General features: G+C 28.6%; 1 protein-coding gene across 1 annotated transcript; it reads left to right on the plus strand.

Annotated features, from left to right (window-relative positions):
- The first annotated feature begins 56 nt into the window (after positions 1-56).
- LOC103875311 (cytochrome P450 71B23) lies at positions 57-10,438 on the plus strand. The gene is made up of 2 exons (XM_009153821.2): positions 57-4,185; positions 6,184-10,438. Exons 1-2 carry the CDS (start codon positions 3,292-3,294, stop codon positions 6,793-6,795), a joined length of 1,506 nt encoding a protein of 501 aa, XP_009152069.1. The 5' UTR covers positions 57-3,291; the 3' UTR covers positions 6,796-10,438.
- The last annotated feature ends 2,678 nt before the right edge of the window (positions 10,439-13,116 follow it).

The raw sequence follows: 13,116 nt of genomic DNA on the forward strand, positions 1-13,116 counted from the left end.
ATTATAATTGATCGATATTTCACTGTTCAATTTTTTTGCAAAAAAAAAAGATATTTCACTGTTCAAAGTTAAGAAAGTTTCCCGCACCAAACCGTTTCAAGGTCTTCTGACTCAAAACTCTTTTCAAAATCATCCAGACATGTGTGTTTGGGTAGTAAATAGTTTTTTTTTCTCTCAAAAGTTTATTTAATAAAAGCCCAAGGCCCAACACGCTTACAAGGCCTACACATATTAAGCCCAACTAAGAACCCAAAAAAAAATCTCAAGCTCAAGACATGTCCTAGGCCCAAGAGAGAAACGGATGTCGGCTGCATTCCATCGCGATCCACAGCATCACCGCCGCCTCGACTACCACCGGAGAACCACCCACCGATTCACCGAGCCACACCGGAGCTCTTAGACTCCACACCTTCTTCACTGCGATTGCCAACCCTCCCAGGTACGCCTAATCTCGGAGAGAATCAATCGTGACCGAGATCTCATCCGCTATAGTTCAATACAGGGACCAAGGAGGAGGCTTCGCTCAAACATCAACCTTTCCACCGAGAGCTTTCATCGTCCTCCGACAAGATCTCATCCAACAAACCCGAACCAACTTCACTTAACAAGTGAACAACAACAAAAATAATCGAAAGAAACTAAACCCTAGAAAGGAACTAAGGGGCCAGAAGCCGGCAACAATGGAACTGTAGGAGTCTCCACGTTCCGGAAGCTTAGCCGACGCCACGGAGCTGAAGAAGCCTCCACAACCCGGGAACTTTATCGGCGATGCAAGAGCTATAGGAGCCTCTACATCCCGGAACAAAAACAACGCTGAAATGGAGATATGACTGTCCTACCTCCTCGCCGCGAATTCAGAGGAAGAAGAGTTGCAAAGAACCGAGCTCTTCCCGGAACAAAACCCTAACCCAGATCCGCGCGCATGTCAAAGAGAATCGACAGATCGGAGCAACCACACGAGAACTTGAACGGAATGACAAGGAAGAGAGCCATCGACGCCGGTACGCGCTCGGACGCGTCACCGTAAGCGTCACTGGCTGCCTTACACTCTTTCTATCTCTCTCTGTCTTTGCTTACCACTAGGTCGTAAATAGTTTACTTATATGGATGTTTTTATAATAAACACTATTCATACTGCATTTTTTATTTTACAAAATACAAATAGTTTGTTTAAATAACAGGGATAGAATATACATACCATAACCCTATTTGATGCGATGCAGATCCCTTTTTTTTTTAAACACTGGTAGTTCTATTAAAACATGAAACAGATTACAATAGCCCGGCGATAAACAATCCCGAGAATCAAAGTCCAGCGAACAACACAAAGTCCCTGGAAAATTAAACCCACATATGGGAGTCTACATGAAAACCATAAACAACACCCATAACTAGTACAACCTAAAAACAGATCAAATGAAATCCAGAAACTTCAATGAAAGAAACATGCAAGAGACATCAACAAAACACATTTGAACAAAGACAAATCGCAGAAGCAATCTTGGCCAAACCCACGACTTGCGAATCCTCCTATAGTGAATAGCCCAAGCAATTTAAGAACAAAGCTTCAAACACCAGCAAGACATAATCACTTCATGATCGAAAGTCTTCAACCGGAGACGGCTATGACGGTAAGAAACCGACTTGAGAAACCAGAAGGAAGCTTGAATGGAGAAAGATCTCGATCAGATCTATTGATTAATGACAAGGAGCGAAACAGAACATCTCTAGATTCAAACAGTCTCGAAGGACCGAGAAAGAAGAAGATCGATACTGAGATGAACCAAAGGCTTTGGAATCAATCATGCATGTTCTTCAATCAGTTACTGGATTCGAAACAAAAGCGGATCTGAGTGAAGAGAAAGTGAGAGCAAGGTTGACTAGTTAATGCATGCATCAGATGCTCAACAAACTCTCTTATTCTCTCCGAAAATGACAAAACGCTAGATCGAAATCTAGAAGGAAGTCAAACCCAATGAGAGAATAAGATCCAAAAAGAGAGCATGGAAGACAAAGAGAGACAGATTCCGACTCCAGCTCTAAGTGAGCAGCCGGAGTCGGCTAAACGGAAAAGCGACAGAAACAACCAGAAGAACTAGAGAGAAGGCGGAGAGAATGAAGAGGAGAGAGAGGTTTATATTGTTTTCCGATGCAGATCCCTACTATTTCTTAGATAGTAGATATTTATTACTTTATAGAATCGAGTGACATCCAGACGTAATTTTGCCCTACCCTCATATATGGGTTATTTTGCCAATAACTGAGTTTTTTTTCTTCTGATAAACCAAAAGAATATAGCAATAAACCTAAGGAATATAGCATTCTATTCTCGAAATTCAGTGTATGAAATTTGTGTTATAAACCTGTAAGTTTTACCTCTCCATGAAGCTGGTTAACGGTATGATAAATTAAGTGGTATATGCGCCATTGTAAAGGTGGACACTACTTAAATTCTTTTAAAAGACTAACACATACAAAGTTAGTATAGATAAATAATTTAAAACAAAATATAAAATATGTATCTGATATAAATAGTATATATATATATATATATATATATATATATATATTAGTGTTTATCATTTTTCAGCATTTTGTAGTGATTATCCAAAAGAAAAATAGTATGACAAATGAAATTAAAAACAACATCAACAATACTTAACTTTATTGTAATAGATGTGTATAATAGTATAGACATATGAATTAGAAACAAAATATACACAAATTGTGTTATATTTTATCTTTATTTTTTAAATAAATATATAATATGAATTATTGTTATTCTAGTCAAAACAATTAACCTACCTTAAAAATATATCTGTCTTTTCTAAAAGTACTAGTGATGAAACTTATTATATTTTAGTATATTTGTGAGATTAAATATTTGATTTTTATAAGGTTGAAATACAAAAAAAAAAATATAAGATACAAAAATACTTTGAATATTTTGGTCAACTTTTTATAGTTTTTTTTTGTCAATTATTAATGTTTTCTTAGTCATTCAGCCTTATTTCAGGTGTATGTCCACCACTTAGATAAAAAAAAAGTCCTCGGAGTTGAATTATATTTTCAACATCATCATTTACGGTTCGACTATTATCGAAAACGACCCGTGAATTGAGAGTACCCGCGCAGAGATCATCCTCCTAGTTCCTAAGTCTGAACTCTTAAGTGTTTTCTTTATTCCAATGTTGAAAATTCTAATTTCATTTCTCTTTAAATTCAAATTCACATTCACTCGGAAAAATAGTAAAAAAACAAAAAAAAAGAGTGAACACATAAATCAAAAACATGTCAACTTTCCTCTGCTTCCTCTGGCTTACGCTACTTCTCTTAGTAACACTAATCTTCAGGAAAAAGTTTAAAACCTCAAAACTAAACCATCCTCCAGGCCCAAGAAAACTTCCTATCATCGGAAACTTACACAACCTCGAAGGATTACCACACAAATGTCTCCAAAATCTCTCAAAAATCTACGGACCGGTGATGAAACTCCACTTCGGTTTTGTCCCTATAGTCATAATCTCTTCAAAACAAGCAGCAGAAGAAGTTCTCAAAACCCATGACCTAGATTGTTGCAGCCGACCAGAAACCGTAGCGACCAAGAAAATCTCTTACAACTTCAAAGACATTGGATTCGCTCCGTACGGGGAAGAATGGAGATCTTTGAGGAAGCTTGCTGTGATGGAGCTACTCAATTTGAAAAAACTCAACTCTTTTAGGTATATAAGAGAAGAAGAGAATGACTTGTTCGTCAAGAAACTCTCCGAAGCTTCTGTGAAACATTTTCCTGTGAATCTGACAAAAGCCCTTTTCACTTTAATCGCTAGTATCGTGTGTAGACTCGCGTTCGGTCAGAATCTTCACGAGTCCGAATTTATCGATGAAGATGGTATGGAGGAATTAGCGTCTAGGTCGGAGAAACTTCAGGGGGAGTTCGCTTTCTCTAATTACTTTCCAGGAGGTTGGATTGTTGATAGAATTACGGGTCAAAGCAAAAACTTAGAAGGATTATTCTCAGAGCTCGACGGTTTCTTTAACCAAGTGCTTGATGAGCATCTAAAGCCAGGGAGAATAGTGTTAGAGAGTCCAGATGTGGTAGATGTGATGATCGATATGATGAATAAACAAGGCGAAGATGGTCATTTTCAGCTCACTACTGATCATATCAAAGGAGTCATCTCTGTAAGCCATTTAAGTAATCTCTCTTTCAGTGTTTTCTTAACTTTCTTGCTTAATTTAAAGGATTTTAGTTGTGGTATATATGATTCTGTTAATAGTTTGTACTTTCCATTAGTATTCCATGGTGTCAGTTCAAATTCTGGATTTGAGTGCTATGTAGTTTACTAGTGTGTGTGTGTGTGTGCATGTTGGTATGTGCTCAAATTTAGATGAGCTTTTTTTAGAAAAATGTCTGGAAAATGAAGATTTTTAACTTCAAATAGATCCAGGCGAAACATCGTATATTTGAATAAGTTATTTTATGATATTTTTAAAAAAAATTGTTTCCATAACATCACATATATATATATATATATATATACATATCCCTTATATATTAATTGAAGAGCATTACAACATTTGAGTGTAGTCACGTGTCATCACTAGGATGATTCTTAGAATTTTTAGAAAATAAGTTGGTCCATCTAAATATATATATTATATATTATATTAAATTAACTATCAAATTGACTAGAAGTGCATAAAAAATATTCTCCATTCTTTCTTTAAATAAAAGTTACAAAATTACCTAATATAATTAACATATATACGATAATTAATGATTTTGAATAATAAAGATATGATAATAGTTTTTGTAACCTCCATTATTTTTGTTTAATTTATATTATTAAAAAAATTAAACAATAACATTAACCATATAATAAAAATCTAAATTCTTTTCTTATATGTTATATTTTGAATTTAAAAAAAACGACTATAAATTACTAAAAATTTTAAAATCTTACAATGAAAATTTTATGAACAATGGTTTTACTTTTTTTTTATAAAAAGATACAAATGATCATAAAATCACACATATATATATATATATATATATATTATTTAAATTAAACTATATGCCATGTAAAATACATAAATATGTTAATTTCAAAATTTTCATTGAAAGGGTATTGAGACCTCAATATTTTAATTTTGAAATCTGCATTGAATTTTTAAAAACGATTATAAATTACTAAAACTATTAAAAATCTCACACTGAAAATTTTGTGACTATTGGTTTAAATCTAGTTTTACTGAAAATATACAAATGTTAATAAAATCATATGAGTATAAACTAGGAAATTTCAATTAAATATTCATATTTAAATATACTAAATATTTGGCGGTAAATATTTTTTAACCGGATTTTGGAAAATTTTAAAAAGGATTTAGGAAAAATAATATTAGAGATTAAGTAATTCTAATTGGTTATTTGAGAATCTTTGGTAAAATATAGAAGTTCGTATTATTTCAAAAAAAAACTGCAAATATTTTTAGCCATAGTTGGGCTTATATTTAAATGTGAGTAGTTAGTACTAGTATATGTTAAGAGAAACATATAAAGTAAAGTTTTTTAAAATATATTCTACCTAGAATCAAGTTGGATCCACTTTTGTGATTCTGTTTTAATAGATTGTACATATTAAAATATATGTAATGTAAATAAGATAAACCAAAACCATTTTGAACATATAAATACTAAATAATTTTTTTGGAAAAGATCGGTGAACATTCTCTTTCTATATCACATTAAAAAATATCGCATTATTATTAGTCTGGGTATGTAATTCAAAAAAACGAACAACAGTAGGACAAACATAATATACATAACCTGTCATTTAAGATTTATACATGCTTTAAGAAAAAAAAATTTACACAAGCAATCTCCATGCTTAATTTGAAAAGAATAACTATTGTAATTGCATAAATTTCGAGGTTAAGTTGAATGCATAGTGACAATTAATGTGGTGGTGACTTGAGAATATTGAAGTAAGAATCTGACTTTTAGTAATATAATAGTTCATTTCTTCCATGTCTACTTATCAGGAAGAATTAAAAAAATTGTAAATTTCCTAAAGTTTATCTGTAAACAGTTCTCTTAAATATATTACGTGCTTTTCCCTAATGATATATTATGGTCTTAAACTAGTAAACATTTTTTTCTAACGATTGGATATATAGGATATATTTCTTGCCGGAGTAAACACAAGTGCTACGACCATACTTTGGGCAATGACTGAGCTAATAAAAAATCCAAGTGTGATGAAGAAAGTGCAAGAGGAGGTTAGGACAGTACTTGGAGAAAAGAAAGAGAAAATCACAGAACAAGATCTTAACCAACTTAGCTACTTCAAGCTAGTGATCAAAGAGACATTCAGATTACACCCAACAGCTCCACTGTTAGTACCAAGAGAGACAATGTCACCAATCAAGATTCAAGGCTACGACATTCTCAAAAAGAACCAGATCATGATCAACGTGTACGCGATAGCACGCGACCCGAAAACTTGGGAGAATCCGGATGAGTTTAAACCGGAAAGATTTGCTGATAGTTGTATTGATTACAGAGGACTAAACTTCGAGCTTCTGCCCTTCGGTTCTGGTAGGAGGATTTGTCCCGGTATGACGATGGGGATCGCGATGGTCGAATTAGGATTGTTGAACTTGCTTTACTTCTTTGATTGGGTACTGCCTGAGGGAACAACAGTGAAAGATATAGATATGGATGAAGAAGGTGCCCTTATTATTGGCAAGAAAGTTCCTCTTGAACTTGTGCCAACGCGCCAACATTAACAAATTGAAAAAAGAAACTTATCTTAAAATAAGAGAAAATACTTTTTTTTCTCTCTATGCTAGTTATGTTGTATTTCTAGGATCCGTAAGTGCATACATCTGCTTCGAATGTTACGAACCGCCCGCCCCGCACTGCAGTTAACAGTAACAAAAATCTCTACATATACCATATATCAATACGTTTTTATAACTGTTAAAACTGCACCGTAATTAAACCGCTTGTCTCGCACCGCTCAAACCACAGTTACCATTCGGAGCCTTAATTTTTATTGCCGGGGTATTATATATATATATATATTTAATACCATATATAGTTAATAAATGTATGAAGGTTTGATGTTGAAAACGGAGACTACCTGGAAGTTTAGTTTATTCTTTTAAGTATATTTTTTGAACACCGATTATTCTTTAACAAGATAAGATATGAGCCCGTGGCGTTGCAACGGGTTTTGTTTGATGTTTTAGTTTAATTAAAACTATAAAATAATAAATTGTTTTATTATAGTTTTATGATTTTTTTTTTGCATATATTTTTTGAGATTTATTTTATAATTAAAAACTGTTTTACACATAAGTTCAAGTTAATATTTGTATTTTATAATCATGGTGCATAGATGAATTGTTATAAACTTTGTACTTAGAATTATACATAACCGTTTAAACCGAACACAACCCAAAATAAAAAAATTGAATAAAAAGTAAAAAGAAATGAAAGTCAATGACAACATTATACATGTTCTTATGTATTAATTTAATGTTTTATTAAATAATTCTTTAAATTTTTATTTTGTTAATATTTTTTTAAAAAAGGAAAACATTCTATTTTATAAATATATTTTTATTTAAAATTAAAAAGATAAAAATAATAATTTCAAATACTTACAATTTTGTTTAAGATTTTAGAAAAGAAAAATTACTGTCATATAATCTATTACATTTTAATCTCTTAACTTTCTATACCGGTCCGACTGAAAATGTTTTTATGCCAAACTTTTTATAAATTACAAATCTAAGCGATTATCTAAAATCAACTCTCAAAGTTTAAGGGTGCGATCATACTATCACTAATGTACCGGATCATATTAAGACTCCGCTGTTAAACAAGGTTGCCGAAAGTAGTAATATAATAGGTGACCTTCTGAAAAATCCTCGTGTTGCACCCCTTTACATTTTTTTTAAAAAAAAGATATTATTCAAAAATAAAAGAAAAAACTCGAAATATTTCTAAAAGAACATGTTGTAAATCCCAAAACTTTTAACTTTGGATAGAATCTTTAGTGGTAGTAGTGAAGCTTAAGGCCAACTCCAATGGGACACCAAAACACCAAATTTCGTGTGATTTCATTTTCAACAAGACACCAAAAATGAAATCATCCTATCAAATTTAGTGTAGAGTAAATAGTGTTACACTATTCATCACACCAAATATTAAATATTGATATTTTATTAGGTTTTATTTAATGATATTGTTCATTATTATTATTAATCAGTTCAAATTTGTAACTAAACATAAATATATTGCATTATTTTTATTTTAAAATTATTTTTACATAATTAAAATATATTTTTATTTTATTTTCAAATAAGAAATCACAGAGTGATTATTATTATTTTCTTTATATTGTAAAAAAATAAAATATCATAGAAATTTTATTTTTTATTTTATTTTTAAATAAAACATCACTAAATGATTATTATCATTTACTTTATCTTATAATGTATTTTTATTTAAAATATCGATTATAATCTTTATTCAAGTAATGTTAGATTTAATAGTAAGTAATTAAAACTTTATGTAATACTATTAAACTAACCAAAAAATAAAATAACATTCTTATTTTTTATTTTACAATATAGTTAAACTTGTATTACTAACTAATACAAATTTTATTAAAATAAATAAACAGTTTTGTTACGTGCTTTTCATAATTAATAGTTTGTAATTTTGAATATAATATATAAAATAAATACATAAAATGTATAATATTGTTAAACCAAAATATAGATGTAAATAAATTTGATAAAAATAATTTTACAAAAAATAAACAAACATAATATCTAAGTGTGATAATCAATCATTTAGCAATTTTAAATAATAAAAATATAAAAATTATTAAAACTGAAAACTTCAAATAATATGTAATATTATCTTTGGTGTAATATTTGATATCATGTTTGGAGATGACAAAAAGAATTTGACACTAAGGTGATGATTGTTTTGTTAGATTCTAGATTTTGGTTTTTGGTTTTTGGATTTTGGTTTTTAGTTTTTAGTTTTTGGTTTTTGATTTTGCAGTAGATTTTGGTTTTTTGAAAAAAAAATTGAAAACTGTCGTGAGTTTTTGAAAAAAACCACAAAAACTTGGATTTTGGTTTTTCTTTGGAAAAAACAGTTATTTGAAAAAACTAGTTTTCCTAAATTATAGGGAATATATTTATCTAAAAACTTGATTGTCTAAAAAATGGTTTTTAGAAAAACTAAAACCAAAAACCAATTCAAAAACCACAAACAATCAACCTCTAAAACACAAAATTTGGTATAATTTTAACACCAAATTTGGTGTAATTTCAAATGGTGAAAAATGCCCTAAAAACCAAAATGTCTTTTTCTCACAAAAACCAACCGAAAGGTCTTTTACTTTGTCAACTACGAGATATAGGTTCTTTTAGCAACAACAAAAAAGAAAGAAAACTACGAGACATGGTTATTTTACTTTGTCAACCGAAAGGTCTTTTATTGTAAAATAATATTTATATTTGGATTAATACAACTTCAGCGGAAAGTCCACCAACCTGATTGTTATAGAGCATCTCTAATATAAACTTCTTTAAAAAAAAAAATAGATTAAAAGTAAAAATGGAATTTTACTTCATTTTTCACTCCATAACGGAGTGATGAACAAAAAAAAAAATAGATTACTCCATTTATGGAATAAATTTCATTATGGAGTGAGATATAGAGTTGAGTTGAAGCATTTCTCACTTTTACTTCATTTTATAGAAAAAAATAGAGTTGAGATGGAAATGCCCTTACACTACCTTAGACATTCTTTTGACTGATTATACTCTAGACTCTGTGAGAATAATACTAATTACGTATCTATTTTCCTCTTTACACCTTTTCACTTTGTAAAATTTAGTTTAAAATATAAATAACTTTTTTGATGTTACTAAAAAATTATATCAAACATATTTTTAATATTTTAAAATAAATACTCTACTAAATCATTACTATTAAAACATAACCATAACTTGGACAGTATATTGTATGATATTGCCAAATCTGAGTCTTTATACTAACTATGCATCTTAATATGTCATCTAATAACTTATTTATTCAATTTATTTTTAACTACATAATTAAATAGTTTTAAAATAAAATAAATAAAAAATATTAATAAATAAAAATCTAAGAGTAATAAAATATTCTTGTATTTTAAAAATATATATATATATATAATTATATAATTTCAAAAATATTTAAACAAAAGAATAAATAAATTTTATACAGTAATATAAATTTAAATTCGACTAATATACAAAACATAAATTTACAAATTTAGTTAAATAACTTAATATATTAAGGGAGAATTTCATGTGATATTTTCAAAATACATTCTTCATTAAGTGGCAAATAAAGTGGCAAAAGACATTCATCTTCACCATTAATAAAGTGATATTTTCAAAAATATATTTTTCATTAAGTGGCAAAAACCTTTTATACCATTGTTCTCTCTATATATATATATAATAAATAATTATTTAAAGAAAAAATAACTTTTTATGTTTTTGAATTATATTTTTCAAATTCAATTTTTTTAATATAATTTTTGAACTTTTTTTCAATTTTGTTTCAAAATTTCTTTGTGAAAATCGAAAATTATGTTTGAAACTATTTTTTTTACGTATTTTTTTATATATTTATTAGAGTCCTAAATTTTATTTTCCAAAAATCCGACTTCACCCCTCAATTCTAAATCTTAAGTTTAGATGAGTTAATTACTGAAGGTAAAAGTAGTTAGTATAAACATGAAAAGTAGTATTATGAATATGGTATTTTTGGCAATTTTTCTTGATTTAATATTTAATTTTATAATTTTCATAAATTAATGTATATTATAAAAGAGAAAAAGACCAAAATAGCACTAAATCAAGTTTTTGTTCCCAAACTAGCACTCAAGGCCAAAAGTCACAAAAATAGCACTCAAGGGGTGGGGTTTAGGGTTTAGAATTTAGAGTTTAGGGTTTAGAGTTTAGGTTTTAGGGTTTAGAGTTGAAAAGTGAGGTTTTGCGGATAAGATTTCAAATTTTGAAAGATAAAAAAATTTAAATTTTTTAAAAGATAAAATGCTATTTTGGTCATTTTAGTTTTTTGAGTGCTATTTTTGTGATATAAACTTAGAAAGTTGCTATTTTGGAGATTTGCCCATTATAAAATCTAAATTTTTTGTTATTTATGTGTATTTATATACTTTAATATACTTTTATAGTTTACAAATCAGTTACATATGTAATAAAACTAAAAATGATATTTTATAAATATTTCATCTAATTTTTAATTATTTAAATTTTAAATAAATATAGAATAGTGACATTAATTTGTTATTAAAATTAAAAACTTAAATTTTAAAACATAATTAATATAAATAATGTATACAAATTTAAATATAATTATACAAATTTAAAATATATAAATTATAGATGCAATCATAATTTTGTTAAATAAAAATTTGTAAAAAAAAAGTATTGTGCTTTTAAAGCGCGGATCAAAATATATCAAATGTGAAAACATTTACACAACATTTTTATTTTCTAAATATTGTTTAAAATACTTTTTAATCAAAATTGACTGGTTCAACTAGTTAAAATCTAAGTTTATTGTTTTGAACAGTAAATGGCGGTCTCAAATGTTTGAATAGTCACTACCCTTTAGGAAAATGTCATCCTCGCATTTGTGGCTATGATCGATTTTAACGCAAGCAGAGTCGTACCAACAAACTACCAGCATCTCCTCAATTATTTGACAGCTGGACTATTAAGAATGGTCCGATATTTGAAACCTCAAATATTTCAAATAAAGATGATAAAATTATGTCTTCTACCATTAAATGTCTTTTTTCTTCTTCTTAAAACCTTCTACCATTATGTCTGCGAGTGTGATTTGATATAGTTGAAAAACGCTTTTAGGATATTCAACTAAAATTCTGAAATTTTCAATGGTTTGATTTTTTATGTTTGAAAAAGTCCATTTGGAATTATTATTCTACGAAACTGGTTCAGTTATAAATGCGAAGAACAAGAGGATTATTACCTTTATCAACATGTATATGTGTGAACTCTGTTAGCATTCATCTGTTCTTCTCAAATTTTCAATGGTTTGATTTTTTTAGTATCTTGTGAAAAGAGTTCATTTGGAATTATTCTTCTTAGAGTTTAGTCCAATTGTAAATGTGAAGGAAAATAAGTGAAATAAGTGCACGATTAGATGGGATCATAGTGAAAGAATCTTATAATATCAATTAGCATAACATCAACTATTAGAATTTTGTTGTTACAGTGTATATGTATCATGGTAAAAGCTGTCATGTTAATCATCTAATTCTCCAGTTAAATACTTATTAATTACATGGATACTAGGTCTGGGCTCGCACTTTGTGCGAACTAATATATATTCTTAATATTTTTTACTATTATATTTATTTTAAGCTAATGTATTAATTAGATATAAATATTTTTTTGTGTGTGTTTCGGTCTTTATTAACCAAATCTCAATTGATTACCATGTTAAAATATTTTTCTTATTGTTTATACATGATTCTTTTATCTGGAAATTGAATCCCAAGTTTTTTTAAATAATAAAGTCTAGTTTTAAATTTTTTTGCTTAAGTGTAAGCGTGCTTAATATGAAGGAACAAATCTTTAATTTTGTAGTACAGTTCTTGGCCATGTAGAACTATGCAGAGAACTTGAATAAAACTCAATAATACATATCACCGTAATTTTCAGGATTGGTTTAAAGAAATATGATACTTGGTTTGCATACCAAGAATGTGCATGTTAAACATGTATCACTAAATATTAAAAATTTAAATAAGCGTCATGTCATAAAAAAAATATATTAAATTAAACTGAATAAAATTTACATTGTGTTGCGAATAGTAATTAATTCTAACTTAGTTAAACATTTTCATGTTGCAATGATATATTTTAAAGGTCCAATATTCACAACTTCGCCAATAATATCTAACATACAAAACATTAAAAAGTAGAACTTGTGAACAAACATATCATAATTTGAATACATCAATAAAAACAAAATAT

Source organism: Brassica rapa, chromosome A06 (assembly GCF_000309985.2).
Source record: "Brassica rapa cultivar Chiifu-401-42 chromosome A06, CAAS_Brap_v3.01, whole genome shotgun sequence".
Classification (NCBI taxonomy): Eukaryota; Viridiplantae; Streptophyta; class Magnoliopsida; order Brassicales; family Brassicaceae; genus Brassica; species Brassica rapa.

Excerpts from the sequence above, each read along its gene's own strand:
- LOC103875311 (XM_009153821.2), top strand. The coding sequence starts at position 3,292 with ATGTCAACTTTCCTCTGCTTCCTCTGGCTTACGCTACTTCTCTTAGTA. Across the intron at positions 4,186-6,183 it reads ATATCAAAGGAGTCATCTCT|GATATATTTCTTGCCGGAGT; the intron begins GTAAGCCATTTA and ends TTGGATATATAG.